The 22,265-nt window shown below is 37.5% G+C and overlaps 1 protein-coding gene across 5 annotated transcripts in view; it reads right to left on the bottom strand.

Annotated features, from left to right (window-relative positions):
- Positions 1-13,262, bottom strand: part of LOC113066965 (receptor-type tyrosine-protein phosphatase zeta-like) — a 46,863-nt gene extending 33,601 nt beyond the window's left edge. For 2 of the 5 annotated variants that reach the window (XM_026239110.1, XM_026239111.1), the window contains exons 1-2: positions 13,103-13,262; positions 12,373-12,683 (exon numbers count right to left, since the gene is read on the bottom strand). In XM_026239110.1, coding sequence (XP_026094895.1) covers positions 12,373-12,436 — 64 coding nt within the window. In that variant the 5' untranslated portion in view covers positions 12,437-12,683; positions 13,103-13,262. The remainder of the gene's footprint in view (positions 1-12,372; positions 12,684-13,102) is intronic. The other 3 variants (XM_026239112.1, XM_026239113.1, XM_026239114.1) reach the window with 2 other exon arrangements.
- Between the last annotated feature and the right edge of the window lie 9,003 nt (positions 13,263-22,265).

The raw sequence follows: 22,265 nt of genomic DNA, 5'->3' as shown, positions 1-22,265 counted from the left end.
AAGAGAAGACGATGCTGAATAAAGTCGTCGTTTTTGCTATTTTTGGACCAAAATGTATTTTCGATGCTTCAAAAAATTCCAACGGACCCTCTGATGTCACATGGACTACTTTGATGATGTTTTTTTCTACCTTTCTGGACATGGACAGTAAACCGTACACACAGCTTCAATGGAGGGACTGAGAGCTCTCGGACTAAATCTAAAATATCTTAAACTGTGTTTCGAAGATAAATGGAGGTCTTACATGTTTGGAACAGCATAAGGGTGAGTTATTAATGACATAATGACATTTTTGGGCGAACTAACCCTTTAAGTTCTAATTGGTTGTTAATGTTTTTATTGTTCATCAGCTTAAAAAAAAAAAAAGTTCTTAAAGTGATTCCAACAATATTGCTCCTCTGTGTTTTTATCAGTATAGCTATGTTGTGGCCAGAGGAGAACTGGCTCCTGGGTTGAACCTGGTTTATCCCAAGGTTTTTTTCCACCATTTTGACTGATTGCACAGACACTATTGGAAGAGAGCTAAACTGGATGATGACTTCACTGAATCATCAATGAACTGACTTAAGATGGAAAATGTCTCTGTTATTGTCCTCCTGCATTATTGACAAACTATTTTCCTGTTTAACACTGTAAAGCTGCTTTAACACAGTATCAGTATTGCGTAAATCAGTATTGCGTAAAGCGCTATATAAATAAAGGCGACTTGCCTTGACAATATTCTTAGGACAGTTATTAAAACTTCATAGACTCCTTCAGGTTAGCGGGCCTTAAATATTCAAAATACATCTCACAATACATTATGTAAAAAAATAAAATAAAATAAAAAGTTGTCCTCGTAAAGCTTAAGAATGTGAACACATTTGCCTAAAACTAAATAAGCTTGTTTTCTTGCATTGGAATTTGTCAAAAATGCAGTTCAAAATGCAATGCAAGCTAACTTTGCATTCTCAATGTCCACACAAGAGACTCTATAGCGAGCATTTACAGAAACTGACTTCTTCTATGGTCAGTTTTTTCTTTTTATATAATATTGTCATGGCAGAGCAAGTATGTCAACATCCAGCAATTTCAACATATTTATGGCAAAAAAAACTTTGAATTAAATATTCAATTTTCTTCGTGTTTTCAGTTGGCCTTAACAAGTTTTAATAAGCTAACAGCTTAGCATGATAACTGTTTACGAAAAGCAACAAGCTTTTAATAAACAGTTCGTGCTATGCTAAACTTTTAGCTTGACAAAAAAGGTATCATAATAACATGCTACATTTATAATCAGGCAATGATGAAAATGGATAGAATTATGCTAAATGATAATAGCTATTTTAACATCTCAGTGTCGCCACATGGGGCAAGCAAGTAGTTATCGCAACTGACTTCCAGTTAGGGAGAAATAGTTTAATAAACACAACCGCTTACTCACTTCAACTATCAACATTGTTAAAGCTATTTCATCATATTTCTGACAAAAAAAAAAAAATCTTGATTTAGTAAAGACATTCGAAGGTAACGAAGGTAAGAAATAGGTCACCCATAAATTAAAATTCAGTAATTTTTACTAACCCTCATGATGTTTCAAATATGTACGACTTTCTTTTTTCTGTAGAACATAAAAACAAAACATCTTGTCTCAAGACTTTTAGGTTCCATAAGAACCAGCAAAAGGATGTGAAATTACTTTAAAGAGGAAGAGCAACCAAGACCAGACAGAGAGGTATCAAGAGGGTAATGTAAGGGAGGTGACCCTTTGTTCCTCACCACTCTAATGTATTAGGGACGAGAGAACACAACCACTTCTTAAAGACATGTGTCAGAAGAGGACACTTCAAGCCTCAACTGTTATTAGTGATATTAAAGGTGTACAACCACATAAAAGAGTCATCTCGAAATAGGAGACAGAAGAGAGCAGCACTCAAGATTAATCCCAGTCAACATGAGGCAAATTCTCACTTCAAGTTGAAATGAAAAGTTGGCAGCCCTGTAATATACTGTATATTAATTGCTCTAAATATCAGTATCTGCCAAGCTCATTGAAAAATCTCTGTTGTTCACTAATTAACAAAACCAACAAAGAATGACGGAGCCCTATACCACAATGTTTTTCTAATAAATATCCAATAATATCAGAACTTGATATCATCTACAGTATATGTATGCTAGCACCACAGTTGAATAAATAATCATGTAAGCAACAGCACATAGCTATGATTAGCACGTAGTGTTGGCTGAATTGGATATAGTGTACTAAGATACTTCTCATCTTTTTGTTTTCAGGTAGCCCTTGTTTAACAAGCTAACAGCTTAGCATAGTGCTAACCGCTAATGTAATACTCTTTGCTAAGCTATTAGTTTGCTAACAACATTTCATGATAATGCTTCATTTATATCATGCATTGATGAAGAGGGACAGAATTATGCTAAAGGCTCATAGCTATTTTACCATAAAACTCTCCTCAAGAAGTTTTGCTTCAACTTTCAGTGAGAAAACATAGAAAATGTGTCAAGACAAGGTCAGAGTTTTTTTTTTTTTTTTTTTTTTTTAGGAATAGCATGCAACCTTTTACGCTCCTAATCATGTAATAATTACTCATGATATAAAATACTGAGTATTGTACTGTGCACTCTGAATGGAAATCGATAGAAATAATGCCCTCAGCAAGCGAGCAAACGGTTTGTTGCCAGAGTAAGCAGATGAAGCTTACAGGTGTGTGAGTGTGTGTAGGATACACAGAATCTCTGTTTGAGTGAAGTGTGTGTGGGTAGAGGATGTGCTTTTAATTGCACTGTAAACTTGCTCGGGTGCTTTCCAGCATCAACCCTGCTGTGCCACCTGATAAGACTGATGGCGACCGGGTTCATCAAAGACAGGACATTGGTTGTAAGTGTGATTTATTTCTAATCATGCTGTAGTCAACTAGCATTGCATTAGGCGTCATGTTTAGTAATGTTAAAATCCAAAAACATCACCAAAAAAATTATAATAATTTGCTCACACTTTATTTTAAGGTCCAATTCTTGCTATTAATAAACCATTAACTATGACTTTTGCATCAATAAAATGCTAATTTGCTGATTATAAATAGTTAGTAAGATAGTTGTTAGGTTTAGGTGTTGGATAGGATTACATGTTTAAAGGGGGGATGAAATGCTATTTCATGCATACTGAGTTTTTTACACCGTTAAAGAGTTGGATTCCCATGCTTAACATGGACAAAGTTTAAAAATTAAGTTGTATGTTTGAAGGAGTATTTTTGTTCCCAAAATACTCCTTCCGGTTTGTCACAAGTTTCGGAAAGTTTTTTTCGAGTTTGGGTCTGTGTGACGTTAGATGGAGTGGAATTTCCTTATATGGGTCCTAGGGCACTTCTGCCGGAAGAGCGCGCGCTCCCGTATAGCAGAGCACTGAGAGCACAGACATTCACTGATCAGAGCGATTCAGTGATCAGAGCGAGAGCGTTGCGAAATGTCACAAAAGAAGTGTGTTTTTGGTTGCCAGGCCAAGACAACCCTGCACATATTACCAAAAAAAACAGCATTAAGGGACCAGTGGATGGAGTTTATTTTTACAGAGCATCAACGGAGTTGTGCAAGTGTTTTTGTTTGTTCCCTGCATTTCGAAGATGCTTGTTTTACAAACGAGGCCCAGTTTGACGACGGATTTGCGTATTCCCATGCTAAACATGGACAAAGTTTCAAAAATTAAGTTGTACGTTTGAAGGAGTATTTCTATTCCAAAAATATTACTTCTGGTTTGTCACAAGTTTCGGAAAGTTTTTTTCGAGTACGTGATCATGAGAGGTGAAGTGATCCCTGATTAATGAATCAGTCTTTTGAGTTGGATCTTTTTAATGAATCAGTGAACCAATCAAAATTACTTGTTCATGAATCTGACTAATTCGGTTCAATTTACTAAAAACAATTGGTAGCATACCTCACAGCTCATTCTTTAAAATGTATCATTTCCATACAATATCAATACAATATGGAAGTGAATAAATTATGACACAATCTTCATTTTTGGGAGAACTATCCCTTTAACAAAACTATACCAAACCTGATCAAAGCTTGTTATCCTGGCCAAAGAGCTGTTTTAGCCAATCAGCATGCAGGAAACGTTTTTGCTACTACTCCGGGAAAACAAATGGACCTTGGGCCAAATCACACCCATCCCCATGAACACAGTTTCACAGTTTCTTTCACTAAGAATTGCCTGAAGTTACGAGTTTACTAATGTTTGTCTTTACTGAGTGAGCTCAAACTCTTGAAGTGACTACATAACAAAGTTCTGAGTCAAAAATGGCAAAGTGGAGTTTGCCACTCAATTCTGCCTCAAATGTGAAACAGCAGTAAACATTTACAGTTGGATTTGGCTTTGTTTAAAATATGGGGTCCATCTGAGCCTTCTGTTTATAGACAAAGAGAGCTTTGATGGCATCAAAAAGGGACTCAGAGAGTCAAAAAAGATGCACTGACAAACCCTAAGAGCAAAAAAAGAAAACAAGAACAAAACTGGAATGAAAATGAAAGCAAATGAGGATGCTGCGCTCTAACAGACATGTCTGAAGACATCTTCAAATTAAATATCCTTGTTTTTGCTGTTTGGATTGATATTCAAAATGAAGAGAAATCATATCAAATAGGAGTGATCAAGTTGTGGTCCAGATACAAACTCAAATCTCCCATATGAGCACCACAGCTCAATGTTTACTAAGCCACGGTTCCAAACACTTTTTTTTAACTACCCTTTGTGCAACATGAGAGTAACTGTAGCTGTAGATGGCCACATATATATTATTATTATTATAATTCAATACACTGAAAATACCTTTAATATTTTTGTTCAAGAATAACCATCATTTAACCATGATTTTAAAATGTGGTATATCCAACTAGTGACTAAAGCACTTAATTGGTGATTAAAGGTCTTGAATGTTATTAGAAGCTAACTGACTCAAGTTGTGTTTCTGAGAAGCCGTCAAGCAAGAACAACATCCTGAGAAATGATCAACACAGATGCACACAGTATACACAGCCATTCTCTCAGTGCAGAAAGAGCGCTGTACATCTGAGATGAATCTTTTCAACCAGATCTCCACATGCTTAGAGACCTCATGAGGAACATAAGAAGTCTCTGATTTGGCACAAGCCAGCCTAGACGAAAATAAATGTAATCAAGGGCCCACCAGCATTCAGTAAGACCCAAACCATGAACAGGGAAATGAATTAGCATTATTAAACATCAATAAGAGCATAAAGGTTTGGACTTCTTGAAACATTTTAGCTTTTTGTTACACTTTTTTTTTAAGCATTATTGCCATCAGCAAACCATCAGAACAGATCTGAAATCAATTTTTGGGTCACAACCCACATGTTGTGAAGCACTGCTACAGGATGTTTCATAATATGAAGCAAAGAGCTCCAAATACTCTTTGAAGTCGTTATGAGAGTATTTTATACAGTGAGTTATAAAGCAGTTTAATTTGATGAATCTTGCTAATTGGCCGGAGCAATGGGAGCTCCAAGAAGTGTGAGAAGCTCTCCGATGTGTCTCCTCCTCTCATTCAAACCAGAGATTACCCACTCAGCCTTGTACAAATTCAGAATGCATTACTACAGGTTGAATGAAAAAGGAGGGAGGATTTTCTAATTCTTCTTTCACCTGCATTGGGCCACAGAGGTTTCCCCTGGCACATATGGTGCAGGCGGGGTGAACTGGATTAACAAGAATCAGCCCTAATTAAGAGACTCTGAAGATCTCCTATTATTTCTTTGATGGCCTGGAGGACCCATGCGAGGAGCTATTTGGAGTGGTATCCTAATTGAAAAAGAGCATTAATTCTCAAATGGGGGAAGACTGTCCTTGAGTGACACTGAAACATTTTCATTTAAAATTGCAACTTTGAATGTGTATGCAATTTGTTAAGTGTTGGCAAGTGTTTTTACTAACTTGACACACATCCCAATGCAGAGTGAATTCTGAAAATGCACATATACATTTATTGTAAATACTATATATTTACAAATATATATTACTGGCTGCCAAACTTTATTTTGCCAATTTTCTTTATTATTAATTACTTTTTTTACACATACAAATATATTAATGCAAAATAAATATATGATTTTTTAGTCACTTCCCTTCACTCTCACCACACAAACTCCCATTCTGGCAAGGTTCTCCCCAAGTCCTTGCAGTAACATTAATAGAACGTTTGTTCAAAGTTGACAGGTTTTTAATGATATTCAAAATATCAAAATAGTAGTAATACTAAGTAACAGATTTCAACATTAAGATTTCAGATTAATCAGTAAAAGATTTCAACGTTGAAAGTGACGTTATACCATAATGTTTGCAAAATGATAAAATGGAATGTTTCCTGAACGACAGAATGCGCACATTTTTGATTTTGAATGATTTTGAATGATTTTGAAAGAAATTAAATTTTTATAACTTAACAGGAATATTAGCAAACTTTCTTATAACAGATTTTGTTAGCTCTGTAAATGCTGTTTCATGGATGAAAAATGTTTAATTTTTGAGTAAAGTATTTATTTAAAAAAATCTAGAATTGCATCCCTCAGAGAACATCATCAGGGGCAAGTAACTCCTCAATGTCAAATGCACTTGTACATCTGATAAGAGCCTTGATTGTGAGATAAGCTCTTGCCCTGGTCTTTGTCCCATTTGAGTCCAATCTGGGGAAGATCAGCAAACCACCCACAGCTCATCCACCAGCTGTCTCCTCCTAACCCCGATGTGGATCTCTGTCATCTGCTTGTGGAAGAGGAGACTTTCAGTGTTTGTGTGATCTGATGAGGATGTTTACTTGATCAAAACTATTCGGCTAGTATCAAAGTCAACATGTCCATTCAGTCCTCAGCAGCGTATACATTGTTTGTGATCAGTTCAGTTTGCAATTAACCTTTGAAAGCCGACCCTTTCATCAGACTCGCAGCCAGCACTCTGACATATAGCATAGTTGTGCTTTGGGCAAACCAAGTTCAACTCTTGATGAGACAGACAGACAGACAGATAGATAGATATATATAATTGAAACTACTCCAAGAACAAAAGTGATTTAAGCAGAAAACACAAGCAGCTTTGACTGTCCTCTTTTTTGGTGCTCACAGTGACCCCAGACTTTATACTCACACAGTGTCAGAGACCAAGCGACTATATCATAGTGTCCAAACTTTACTTTGATTTGTATTCAGCATCTTCTCCAAGGTCCATTGAATGAGAGCAGAGATCTAGACCACACACCTCTAGCCTGGAAAAGAACAGGAAGGGATCTCAAAGCATCTTAAGCTAGCACTCAACAGACCTGCTCTTGTTTTCTCCAGTGGTAGACGGGAGCAGCTCTTTCAGTAGCATGACAGCAAACCCTAGTCGGCTGTCATTAATTAAGTGGCAAGTCAGGGATACTAACCCAACCGGCAGAGAGCCATTGGGGCCCCGGCAGAACCTGTCAATCTACATGCACTGAGATGAAGACGCTGAGATTCTCCACGGACACAGAAAGAGAGACAGACTTTCAATGGATGGAGAAATAAAGGAAGATCTGAAGAGATGAAATAACATATAAAAGACTGTGAGCTGAATTAGAGTTTTACATTTTATGAAGAAAAGACAAGACAAGTGTAAGTGGGTCTTGTCTTATGATGATAAACACAATGAATTTAAATTTGTTTGGATGAAATATAGCTCTTAATAAATACACACAGCAGTGCTCCACGTAGGTGTTTGCAATAAAAGAGCGCAAAGAGGAAAGCCTCAGTTCATGTTCACTCCTCCCTCCCACATAGACACACAAAAGTACCCCAACTCGCTCATCCATCCTTTGTGACATGGGAGCACCACCACTGGGACAAATCAGGGCCCCACCTGAATGTCACACTCACATGCCACATACAAAAAGACCCCCTTTCAAGTCCAGACACCCTACGTTGTTGCATGTCCATGAGCACCGGTCGCTTCTTTCCAGCCAGGCACAAAAAAATCGAGCAGCTGACAGCATAATTCACTAAGCGGGACTGGCCCAAGGCCATGGGCAGGATGGTGCAGAGATTTGGCACACCACTGAAGCCCCCCTCGCCACCGCCCCAGTCCATTCACGCTTGGCCCCTCCACTGTCTTGGGAAGGAGAGAAAAGACAGGACTCTGAGGCATGCCTGACTGAATGTGCTTGAGCCTAATGCCGAATAATCTGTTCATCAAATGCCCCCGCTGCCGCTTAGGGGAAATGTGCTCCTGTTTTCACAAGCAGATTCGGACAGGGAGTCTGGATGCCAGGCTGCCCCAATTGCCCCCACCAAAGAACAAAAAAGAAAAAAAAAACACAGACAAAAAAGTTCTGGTCACAAACAGATGCGTTAAACTAAGAAGTTCTATCAACCAATTAATAGTGAGTGATTTACATTTTGGAAAAAAAGATATGGCTAGTTATTCTGTCTCTTTTTGTGCCACTGCTGAAAATAGTCCCAAATGAAGCTGAGAAATTAATCTTGTTTAAGAAATTAAAAGTGGGAAGGGGAAGTCTTGGCCTAGTGGTAAGAGATATTGACTCCTAACCCTAGGGTTGTGGGTTTGAGTCTCGGGCTGGCAATAACACGACTGAGGTTCCCTTGAGCAAGGCACAAGCCCCAAACTGCTCCCTGGGCACCGCAGCATAAATGGCTGCCCACTGCTCCGGGTGTGTGTTCACAGTGTGTGTGTGTGTGTGCACTTTGGATGGGTTAAATGCAGAGCACAAATTCTGAGTATGGGTCACCATACTTGGCTGAATGTATATATATATATATATATATATATATATATATATATATATAGTGACGAGTGGGGTGGGGCCGAGAGCCATGGGAACGAGGCCGGTGGAGTGATTGGGAAATGAGCGACACCTGCTCCACTCACCGGGTTAGAGTCTCACAGAGAAGATCGGAAGGATACAAAAGAGGAGCGACAACAGTGAAAGACGAGAGAGGACCAGGCCTGGGTTTTATTTTGTGTTTTAGTTTTGTTTGTCGCAATGTTTTGTGTTTATTTTGTAATTAAACTTTGATTTGAATGTTCGCCCGCTCTCGCCTCCTTCTTCCCGTGATTATGAAGTTTGTACTCCGTTACACACACATATATATAAGGGTAAATGATTTAATTCAATTGCTTGCTTTATTCCAGAATAAAACGGTGTTCTTGAACAAACAGGTTGACTGAATAATTCAATGACTCATTCTTGAAAACAGTAGCTGAATTATATTACAAATTATTTCAGTTATTGAATGAATTAGTGTTTTGAATAAATGGGGAAATTATTTGATGACTGCTGAATAAATCAGTGATCTTGAATGAATTTTTTGACTGAATGAAACACTGACTCCATTTTAAAACAGCTGTTTAATTCAGCTATGCTATTTACAGCATTTTAACAAGATATATATAAAAAAAACTGTACAATAGTATTGTATGGTAGATAACAGTCTGGTATTGTATAGTATGGTAGTACGTTATTTTAATTCAATCAGTGACTTTCATTTGTTTCATTTCCTAAATGAATCAATGTTTTGAATGACTCAGTTGACTGAACGATTCTGTGACTCACTCATTAAGACACTTCTCTTTCCTGAGCGAATCTGTGTTTTGAAAAGAATCTGCTGATTTATTGATTTTATGACACACTAATAAATCAATTCACTCGTTTAATTTCTGAATGATACATAATTTTTTTACAAATTGGATGGGTGAATGATGTGGTGACTCACACATGAAGAGAGCCATTTGTTTCAATCCTGAACAAATCAGTATTTTTGAATGAATCATTTAAATTGAATCACTTGTTTCTTTCATGAATGATTCAGTTTTTTGAATGAAACGGTTGAGTGAATCATTTTGTGGCTCACTTATAAATCATGTTTTGTTTTCAGAATAAATCAGTGTTTTTAAACAAATCATTTGAGCAAACAGTTCATTGACTTACTCTTAATTTTCGCCATATACTGGTTTGATGATGTAACCTGCTGAAAAAGTCACTGAAGAATCTACTTTAATAATGTACAGACTCACAGTGAAAACAGATGAGCAAATCAACTTTTCTTTTCTGCTGACATCACTGAGGCCACATAGGCTATTGAATAATGTAGTCAAACAGCTATTTAGTTAGCATTTTAACAGACTTGCATTCAGTCTGTATCACCCACCCTTCACAATCCAATCCAATCCTGATGAATCAAATACAGTTATTTTCCCCGTTATATATCCTGCTTTACTCTGGGAGAGATGGATGTATTTAAACATAGAAAAATAGCAAACTTCTCCTTTAAGCCTAAATGGTTATTCTGCTTGGACACACAACTAATTGGAGCATGTAGAGACACACAGTACCACACGTCCCTCACAGGTGGACACACATGAGGCATGTAGTAGAGGAGGGGCCGCGTGAACCCCGGACTGACAGCTTTACAGTTCGCTACTACCATCTGTCACAAACCCAAGACCCGACAAACAACACAGGGACTTTCTCAGAGGAAAAACAGAGCTGTGCCAAAAAAGTGTAGAAGGGAAAAAAAACTTGTTAGCTATAGTACAACACTTGGGAAGACAGATGGTGAGAGAGAGAGAGGTTTCATTCACTAGATCGCTTCCTAAAGTTTGAGCCCTTCTTTTGTGCCACACATTTCATCACAGCATCATTTAGAACACCGAACAGAAAAGAAGAAAAGTAGTAAGGGATTTTTTTAGCAGGTACCGACTATACCCGGTTCACTAGCTGACTTACAAAAGGGCTTTTCCAAGTCCTTGTAAAATGCCTTTGGTCAACTCTTAGAGGCTTTGTCTCAGACGCCATCCAAAAGATTAATTCTGGCATATCAGTCGCTTCTTGGCACTTCGTAACAAATAGCAGACAAAATAATGAGCCTAGGATTGAAGTCTGAGTTTGTATAAGCATTTGTCACTTTCTGCTGAACTGGGCATGGGATGATTTGAACAATGGTGGCATATGTTAACTTTGAGCCAAGCAACACTTTTTTCTCACAGGGTACTTGCACTGTATAACAAATAAAAATAGTAGACACTAAAGAAAATAGCCACAATAGCCACATTTTCCTGCAGTCTTTTGCTTTTTATCTCTCCCTGATTTCTGTAATTTTTCTTTCCGTTTAGACTAACAAGTCATTTTAAAGGTAAGATAAACTAGAAATACCTCCTTAGACGTGAACTCAATACGTTTTTTGTGCTCTTGATGGTCCCAGTATTTTGTCATTGGGTTCTAGACTATACTGACACCTACTGGTCTGGATGAATGAAGTTTACAAACTGCTGCTGCTTTTTATTGAAGCTGCTTATCTTCTCTTATTCTTCATTTATTATCATACTTATAGTAGGCATTCTTGGATTCAATCTCAACAAATTTTAGAAGTAGTAAGTACCACCGTTGGTCATGTGATCTCAACATGGCAGCGCCCATAAATGAGAACCCACTCCATGTAAAACTGTATTCAAGTATTCATACTATTCATTACTTTACATAAATCCTTAAATTGCGAACATTGCAACTGCACTTGAGACAACTGCACATTTCAGATTTTACACTGCACTTAGGTCACTAAGGTATAACCTCATTAGATTTTTCATGTTCAAAAAAAAAATCTGTTCTCTGAATGATTCATTTACTGTAAAACTCCTCATATGAATGTTTGCATGTATAATTCAGTTTAGACAGTTTGCAAGAATGCTAATGTTTTATTATTATTTTTCCTATGTAACTTCCATTTACTAGGTAAAGTAAGACCACACTAAAATATTAAAATCATAATATTAATTTTTACTTGATTTTGTTCCTCAGTATTACATTTAAAGAGATAGAAACTGTACATGAACTTAGCAGTGTTGTGACTTGGGCAGAACAAAAATATAAAGCAGAAATTAAACTCCAGTTCCCAGTTTTAATGGGTTGAAATTGCAGAAAAAAAGCATTACTTTTTGATCTTATGATCATGAATTTAAAGGCTGTATATAAAGCATATGCTCAGACAGACTCTCTGTTCAAACAATGTTCCATGTTCTCTTGTACAGTACTGACTGCAAAACAATACAGCAGACACAGCAGACAAAAGCTAAATATTTGAATTGCCATGATATGACTCATTATGAAAGAAAGACTTGAAATTTTGGGCACAGATCACGTTTAGCTAGAAATAAATCATGTTTAAGTGTGAACCCCAAGTTCAATAAAAATAAGCTTGATTTGGAAACCATGACATCCAGCACTTCCCGCACCTGTTCATCAGCATTATACACACTACACTCATCTATAAACCCATTATTGAAGGATTTATTAAAAACAGATAAAGTAAACTAGAGATGCATGCTTTACATACCTGTTTTACTGAAGAGTGCGATCTGCGCAAGAAACAGTGCGCATCTTGTCGTGAGCGCTTCCATTATTCTCTGAATGTGAAGAAATATTGCTGTTAAGAGCAAACAAGGTGAGGACAGTCGAGACGACAGAGGAACACCTCTCCCGAAGAGCCGGATGGTATCACATTGGTTGGGTAACGGGAGGAGATACCCCCTTCAGCGGTCAGATCCACTCCGCTCTCCGCTGCATGGATGTGCGCGCGTCCGGACGAAGCGCCTCGCTTCGCGCACCGTGAGTTCAGCTGGAAGTGCGCGCGCCACCCACAGACCACTACACACACAAAAAAGTTTGGTAACGCTTTCTATGGAGACTTTATATATAACTCATTATAATTGTACAATAGCCTATATAAATAGTATTTTCAGAAATAATTCTAACCACAGTATTATAACCATGTGGATGTTAAAAATGGCAGCACTTAATTTTGCATTTAATAATAATTAGCATTAATCTTATGATAAATTCTCACTGCATTACAATACACACTGTAAAAAATACACACTGTAATGCAATAATTGCTATATTGTTTTCATTGATAATTAACGACAGTTTCATAACATAACATCATCATGACTTTAATATAGCCTACCATACATTTGGCTGCTTATACTAAATCTCATCAGCTAAGATGTGATGACGCGTGTGCTATTACAACTCAATAAATAAGCTATTAAAGTTGAATGACTTACATTTCAGGCAAAACTTCCACTCTAGTTAAACTTCAAAAAGCTAGTTCGTGTATTTCTTTTCTATCGATGAAATTTGTTCCAAAAGAAGGTTCACTCGTCTGGAATCTTTCAGTCTGGAGCGGAGCGGAGAGACAGGTTCAAAGCGTTCCGCGATCACTCCTCTCCAGCTCCACTCCGGGTTTTCCATTTCCACTCCTGGAGCGAGAGAAAAACTCTCTGCGCATCCCGCTCCGTTCTCACTCCGCATCCACACATCTGATTTTAAACTCAGTGGGCACAGACAAGTGGAGTAAGGTTACAGATATCTGAAAAAAATATCTCATATGTGAAATATGAGACCATTTTTAGCTCACTGGTCAATATATTACTGAAATTTCCAATTTCCTAGTATCTGTGAAATTAAAAATGTAGATATATCCGATTTTTTTTTTTTTATAGCACATGTAGTGCGATGATAAATTAGGCTACGGTACAGGCTATCATACAAATTCCACTGCTTCAAATTATATTTTTATTCACTAATATGAACTATAAATAGGTTTAACAGGAATAGTAATACCAGTCAATTTTGACCTTGTGAGGACTTATTAATATTATTATTATTTTTAATCCCGAATAGGAAAACATCTTATAAATCATACAGAATTAAGTCTTTTGAAAATACAGTTACTGTAGTACAGTATAAAAACCAACACACCTATGGCCACTGCCTGATTTTATGTCCCAATAAAACATGGTAACCCAACATGTGTGTTGTTGTTGTTGTTGCTATTGTTGTGTTGTATTGTTTGTTTCTTTTTTTCCTTTTAAATTATGACTTAGGAAAAAAACTACACCTTAATGCATAAATATGATTAATTTTGTGAAATAATAACTGCATAAAGCTACAACCACAAAAGACCAAGGTGTTCGCCAATATCAGTGCCCTCTTAACTTGAGGGAATGAATATTGGTTAAGCAAAAGAGTAGCTAATACATCACCAGTGACCCTGAAAACAGGATGTTATATGCATATTTGCACCCTTTTACGAACATGCACCCCTGGGGATGCTCACATTCTTGTCTTGGTTTGAAAACAATCCTCAAAGAAATGCTCTTGCACAGCATTTAAGATACTTTCCAATGCAAGGAGATTACGGAAGTGCGATTATCAGATTTCTAAAGGTCGGGTACATATTTGCTTTTGAGAAAGAGAGGTGTAACTGCTTGAATGAGATATATATTATCTACTCTTTAGGGATCCGCAGGTTCCTTGATTCATTTGTATGAACAGGTTTAGTTTGGAGCATTTGATTCAAAAGCAAAGAATGAGTCAAGTTGACTCTCTTAGCATAAACTAGGATAGTTAGAGTGAGCAAAAACAGCAGACCAAACAAGCAGGTTATCGGTAAAGGCTGTTGAGGAAAACTTGGCTCAATTTAATAAGAAGCACAACTCTATAGACACAATGAGTTCAGCATCACACAAAAAAAGTGGAGAAAGATCAAATACTGAAACTTTCAAAAGCATCTTCAATCAGTGCATAATATATGGAGTGCTTTTCTTTTCAGTATTGTGCATCTTTTGGAGACTCACATTCATGTAAAGGGGCATATGTGGTTTACGGTTCAACTTGATACAAAGAATAGGGTCCCAAAACTAGTAATATACTACCCATGTTACGCATGCAGAGACCATGCGAATACATTAACATAATTTACCAAGGATTAACTTTAATTTATGCAGGGTCTGTTCTTCAGTTGTAAAACTGCATGTTTGAAGGGGGCCCACTAAAACTGCATTTACATCCTTGAAGCAGTCATTGTTTTGTATTTATGGGTGTATAATTACTTAATCTAATCTAGTAGAAATTAAAATAATAAATAAATCAGTATGAAACAAACAAATCAACAAACATCCTGATGTCCTTAAATGACCTTTTCATTAGTGTTTCTAGGTTCTACTCTTAAGATTATTTTGATGTTTAATGCTTTTAAGATACTAGAAAAAAGACTAATGCAAAAATATGAATAATAATAATACATACATACAATTTTAGCTTAAACTAAAAAAAATTAAAAATTAAAACAATCTGTACAATATGAATAATACATCTAAAAGCCTAAAATGTGGTACAATGTTGGTATTCTGTTTGCCATTCAGAATGAAAATATCTTCTGCAGTATGATGAGTCCAGTAAATTGCCGATGGCCAAATATGAATAAGTTTAAACATGCCTTGATGTTCCCAAGAAAACAGGATTCCACATTCCTGAAAGTTTAGTGCTCCATAGTGACAAGACTGCTAACATCCCTGAAAGCTAACAAATCTTTCAAAGGATTATTGCCTTTGCTGAACTTTGTGCAGTTCTCCACAGTTCAGTGCATGCATTGGGAGCAAGAGATCAGTGTGACTGGCTCTGATGACTTTTTTACATTTTCGACTCTTCTTTATTGATTATCAACTATGTCTCTTTTTTCATTTTTACATTTAACACGCAAGTATAACAAAATGCATGCATTATTAATAAATCTAACATTTATTAAGTATTTAGCAGTCAGAATATGTAAAAGCTGGGATATAGTTCTAGATTTGTTTTCATAGTTCACATTTGAGACTTCTTATCTCACAGTTGCAACTTCACATTTCACGCGATTGCAACTTTATAGCTCACAATGGCAACTTTATCTCCAATTTGTGACTTTATGACTATATCCTATATTTGCAACCATTTTTACAACTTTACAATTTCAATGCAACTTCATATCTTACATTTACGACTTCAAATATCATATTTGCAACTTTATCACATTTGCACATTATTTCATATTTTAAAATATCTCACAATAAACTTTTTGATCTTTTACTCTGAGGCAGATTAAGATTCCATATGTAATAGTAGTTTTGCTAAATGATTGTTGTAAATCAAAATAAATTGATGACTGCAGTGACATAATATTTTATTGGAATACTTTAACTTTGGTGTTTCAACTGTAGGAAATAAATTTTTATTTTATTTTTATTTATTTAACATATTACGTATGCCAGGCCAATAGTTGGCGCTGTCACCTTTACTGTTAGTAAACAGTGCCTGTAGGGAAGTATTGACTATACATTGTACATGATGCGTCTCTGCTGTTGGTTGTAATATTAGTGAAGTAAATACACACTTTTCTAAAGAAGCGTTAGCAAACTCTAGAGCAGCAACAACAGTACCATGTCATCGGCAATTGTTGTGGATGTATGTTTGTTCGCACTTGCCTTTAAAATCAACATGTACTCCGCATGTTGACATAGTTAACACGTACTACGCATGCACATCACCGTTTCAGATTCCCGTACTGGGTGTTTTACACGGAAACAATAATGGTATCGTACACCAGCCCCACTGTGTGCCCAAATTTTCAACAATACAGCTGGGAAAATCAACCAATGATACACCAATCTGCAAGAATCACAATCGATGTGTTGACCTGCCACTTTTACTCTCACGGCACCTTCAGAGTCAGTCTGAATGTTAATGGAGTAACTTGCATAATGGCAAGTTAGATATGGAGGACAACAGTATTTTGTCACTGAGCCAATGTGAGGTTAAATGCTGGGAAAGCTGTTGATTAGGAAGCTCTGTGTAGGGGGTTGGACCAAGCTCTTCAAAGGCCACAATGCCCGATATGTTTTGGACGCAGTTGTTAAGCTTTCCTGCCACCACAGACCGTGGAGTTTCCTCAAACCGCCATTGTCATCTCTCACAATAATTTGGAAATTGCTTGGGTGCTAATCCAGTACCCATGCTTTCAGAGTTTTTGATGCAGCATCAGCATTGGAAATCCCGGAGGGCCATTGTCAGTTTACAGACCCATGGTTACCATTCACACTTTATAAAGATTAACCGTCATTGTGAAACCAGAATGCAACAAGGCCGGTGTGTGTACAAGTGTGAGTCCCATTTCCCAAACTCATTTTCTCCAGGTCCAGAGTTGCGTCCACTGCAGCGTGGAGCTCTCTACATACCAGCAGCAGAACAAAACGCTCCTTCACAAGCTCGAAGAGAGGCTTTAAATCAAAGTGCTTCCAAATGACATCAGGTTCCTGGATCCCTGTGAGAGAAAAGAGGAGAGGGAGCAGTGAGTGCCTTTTATCTGAGCTTCAGTGGCACAGCCAAACCCAGACTCACGTCTCAGCCTCCCGATGGGGGACAGACGACGCATACACAGTCACACACAAACATCACATCTCAGCAATATGGGGATGGAAGAAAGGCGATGCGAGACGTAGACACTTCGACTCCATGCCTACCTCGCTTTTATCTGTCTCTCTCTCTATCACCGCTGTCTTTATGTTGCTCGCTCGCTCTGCTCAATCTTTATTTTCACTGCTTTAACTGGTGTTCGGAACACATTACAACAGAACTAGAGTTTGTTAAACCATTTATTCATTTTCTGCTACATAAATGAGTATTTTAATACTGACAAACAGTGACAGAAAAGAACAGATTTTGTGAAAAAATCTCATCCAGTTCACATTAAAAGGACTTTTTTAGTATAGTTTCCCTTTCATATGCAGATAAGTTAAATGATACATTTTGAACTTCTTTTGGATGTTTTCAACTCAAAATCAACAAATTAAGTCATATTAATATATCTTTTTTTTCCCGAATTTGCAGGGCTGTGTGATATATACATATAAATTATATACATTTATATGTAAAATATAATATTTATATCATGTAAAATATATATAATGTAAATAAACATAATACATAGTATAAAAAAATTATATAATAATAAAATAATAATATTTTAATAAACATATCTCAATTTTAAAACCAATACTTGTTTTGGTATGTTTATCAATCAATCAAATTATATTTCTGTAGCACTTTCCCAAACAAATCAATGCAGTGTCAAAGTGCTTTACAGGCCAGAAACAAACTATTCACACTAGAATTGTCATAATAATTCAAAATAGACAACAATAAGTATGACATTTAGGAAGTTTATAACATTCTATTCATTTAAATAAAATAATCCTTTTTTTTTTTTTAACTTTTTCGTATTGCATCTAAAATAAAATTCAAATAATCAGAAACTATGAGTAAAATTAACTTTTTTTAAAAATAAAAATCATTAATCAAATCATTATAATAAAATAGTGCAAAACTCTGTCTGTTCAGTCACACTGAATGGCTAATTTTGGTTACAGTGGCACAGAATGGCAGCTGACTGAACAGGTAAAAGCACAAACCATCCGTAAAAAGCCTACAAAGGCATCTGAATGAGAAAAGAAGCCTGTTGTGCAGCACTGAGAAAGGTTACATTTAGCTCTTACAGATGTGACATGCAGCGAGCGTCTAAGTCCTTCAATTAAACGCACTTAGCGGCTCAAATGAGATGTTGACTCTGTTCTCATATCACAACAGAGCCACTAGGCAGGCGAGGCGGTGAGCAGTACGACCCTGACAAACAGCAAACAAAGTATTCAAAGCGCTAATTGTTTTCCTCTCATATGTAAGCTGCCTTCAATTAAAGGAAAATGTGGCGAGTGGAGTAGACCTTAAAAAGGAAAGGAACTCAAGCGCTGCTCGAGGGTTTCCTAGCAACAGGAGAACGGTGAGGTAAAGGCCAGTTGTCGCATTCCTCTTGATTCAGCACTGGAGGAAAGAAACTGGCGAATCAGGAGAGTTGCACATTTGGAACATTTCAACAATCCCAGCTGAAGTGCTTTGGAAACTTCAGTCCATTTGCACAGTGTACAAACACTGGGGAAAGGCTAGAGAGTTCGCAACAAAGGACCTCAAAAGTACAACTTGTGCATAAACAAATGCATATCCAATACAATGAAATGGCATTTGTAATTATGCGCTAGCCTCTCCACCCCTAATTTCTGAATCTTCAAAGCTGCCCAATGGTTTTGTTTTCCCTGGGTATGGCTGTTTCCGACGCCATTCACCCCATTCAGCTCTCTGAGGCCGAGCAGAAGCATCTGCAGACAATGGCTCCGGGCTCCCTCTTTCTCAGGGTGTCCAGCTACACAATGGATTTCTTTAGCTAGAGAACAAAAAAGGCTTGCGCGTGAAAAAAAAGGTTCAAATTCACTGGCATTCCTCTTCACAATCAGTGCCGACACATGCACTCTTACACTCGCTTGCTCAGGGATGGGTAAAGTTTTATGGTAAGTAAGACCCTTGGTCTAAAACAAATGCAAGTAATGCAATGAAAAAAAACATGGACAAAAGTCACCATTACACCAACAGGGTCTTCAATGACATTGCATTCTAAATACATAGACATTAATATAGAGTTGGTCCACCCTTTGCAGCTATAATAGCTTCCACTTTTCTTGGAAGGCTTTCCCAAAGATTTTATGTGTTTTTGTGGGAATATTTGCCTATTCATCCAGCGGAGGATTTGTGAGGTCAGGCACTAATGTCGGACAAGAAAACCCTGCTCACAATCTCCGTTTCAGTTCATCCCAAAGGTGTTTGATGGGGTTGTGTGTGAGGGGGTCAAGTTCTTCCACACCAAACTCATCCAACCATGTCTTTATGGACCTTGCTTTGTGCAGTGGGACACAGTCACGGTGGAATAGACAAAAGGGCCTTCCCCAAATGGTTCCCACAAAGTTAAAAGCATAACTTTGGCAAATATCTTGGTATGGTGAAGAATTAAGATTTCCCTTCACTGGAAGTAAGGGGCCAAGCGCAACCCCCGAAAAACATTCCCATGGCATTATCCCTCTTCCACCCAACTTTACAACTGATACTGTCAGGCAGGTAACGTTCTCCCATCAGAAGTGTGAATCGTCACTTCACAGGACGAGTTTCTGCTCCAGAGTCCAGTTCCAGTATGCTTTGCTCACTCCATCCAACGCTTGAACTTGTTGATTTGAAGCTTGCATGCAGCTGCTTGGCTATGGAAAACCATTCCATAAAAGATAACGCTGCACCATTTTTGTGCTGATATAATGCCAGTGGAAGTTTAGAAGCTTTCAGCTATAGAATCAGCAGACTTTTACACACCACGCACCTCGGCACTCGGTGATCCTGCTCTGTGACTTTATGTGGTCTTCTGTCTCATGGCTGAGTTGCTGCTGTTCCTAGATCCTTCAAATAATACCACTAACAGTTGACCATGGAATATCTAGCAAGGATAACATTTCCCAAAAATGATTTATTGCAAAGTTGGCATCCTATCACAGTTTTGACCCATGTTTCTATTTGTATATATACTGGTGTGGAACTTTGATGCAGTTCATCCTAGATTTGATCATGCCATGGATGAAATACATCTAAACAAACCAAAAACAGGATGTGATGTCACAGGATGTGACCCTAAAAAGGACAAAATTCTGAAGCAAACCTGGTCAAAGGCCATTACAGTTCAGCTTAGGCATCAGAACCACGGTCTCACGTTGTGACCATATCCTTATATCTTTAGGTTCAACCAGAACTGAATGTGTCATTTCTTTTTTTGGTCCAGACCAAAGGAACCAAGAAAAAACGAACTGAAAACACTTGTAGCACTGTAGGTTTTGTGTTGTAGGATTAGTAGCAGTGTTGCAGCAGTGTGTGAATAAGTAATGCAGAAAGCTCAGTCAGAAAGGCAATTCATTATTATTATTATTATTAATGTATGCCAAGTGAAAACCGTAAGAATAATCTGTTGAAAAATAGCACCAAATTCAAGTCCAATAACAGAGAGTAAAGGCTCATTCACATCAAGAGTGATAGCTATAAAGATCAACAGGAACAGACAATGACGTTCTGCATCATAACTGTGCGCTGCAGTTATGTCGTCTTCCACTTTTAATGCTTGAGCTCTTCAAAATCGGTGGTTTCTGATTGGCTGCCAATGATTTTATCATTCATCAACTGAATTTTTTTTTTATTTCAACAATATTGGTCATCTGTGTTGCTATAGGAGTGTAATTCTCAAATTTGTCGCAAAGTATGTCGATTCACCATTCGGATTGTGTTCAATGCTGTTTCCGTTGTGCAAATCACAACAGACATTATTTAAAACACATTTCAATGCTGAATGTTGGTCATATGTTGGCTGGGTTTTCTCATATAATGAGGATGATTATTAATACTTTATATTTATTGTTATAGCTCCTTGGTGTGTACAGTCAAAGTATGATAGGCTACTAACAGGTACTTTTGTTATTTGAAAGCTATTAAAATATAACCATAAATCGCTACCCAGTATGCACTGAGTTTGAGTTCTACATGTTAAATAAACAAGAATTGGCTTCCCTTTCTTCTCCTCTTACACCCAAGGCCTTCACCAAGAGGGTGCATTAGCTCCCCTATCACATCCTCTGTCTGGGCCCAGAGAGCTCTATTGTCACCCTACACAACAGCCCCTTTGGCACCCCGGCTGCTTAACACCCTAAGGCTCCTCAGGCTCAATGACCGGGGCTTCCAGTAGGCAAAAAGGGCCTGGGCGTATGTCACCTAGCTAACCGCCTAATCTTCTTGCCCTGTGCTTTTCCACCAGCTATTCTATGGCACAAATCAAAAGCCACCTTGCTAAATAGAGCCCTCCATCCTTTTAAAGAAGTGATCTCTGTCTCCAAATGTATAGAAATAAAGTCAATAAAATGCACGCTGTCTCAAGGATGCTTTGGAAAGCTGTTCTTTAGTTTAAGTCTAAGAGTCTATTTACAAGCAGAAAAGCACTTGAGAGCATGTGTGAAAGCCAATGCAGTAAATTTATACACTCCATCTAAAGCTGTGTTTTGTGACCTCTGGCATTGAGGACTTGCATTTGAAATGATTTCTAATGTATGGCCTGTAATCTAGAAATCAGACTAAAACAAGCAACTTTTAGCATTTGTCACTGGAGTTTTTTGCAAAGTGTTTTTTGTCTGCGAGTGGTTTTTTGCCATGAGAATCCCCATTTCACCACATTGCATTTAATTCATTCAGAATATTTGTTGTGCATCCTAGATTCACACATAATATTATGACCCAGAGAGACTTGGGGCCTGTACCATGAAGCTAGATTAGCTGGCTAGCCAGGTAAGTTTCAGGTTAGTTTGCACCAATCCTGGGTTTAAGGTACTGTACCACTTAAGTGGCTTGGCTTTTAACTGCATTCATTGCCATAGTAACTTAACTCCATGGCTAACCTGCTCCGGGTCAGGTTATGTTCTGGGTTAGAGATCTCAAACTGAAGTTGGA

This window comes from Carassius auratus, chromosome 50, assembly GCF_003368295.1.
Source record: "Carassius auratus strain Wakin chromosome 50, ASM336829v1, whole genome shotgun sequence".
In the NCBI taxonomy this organism is placed as follows: domain Eukaryota; kingdom Metazoa; phylum Chordata; class Actinopteri; order Cypriniformes; family Cyprinidae; genus Carassius; species Carassius auratus.
Note: the sequence above shows the minus strand (reverse complement) of the source record. Positions and strands in the feature narration are given on the sequence as shown.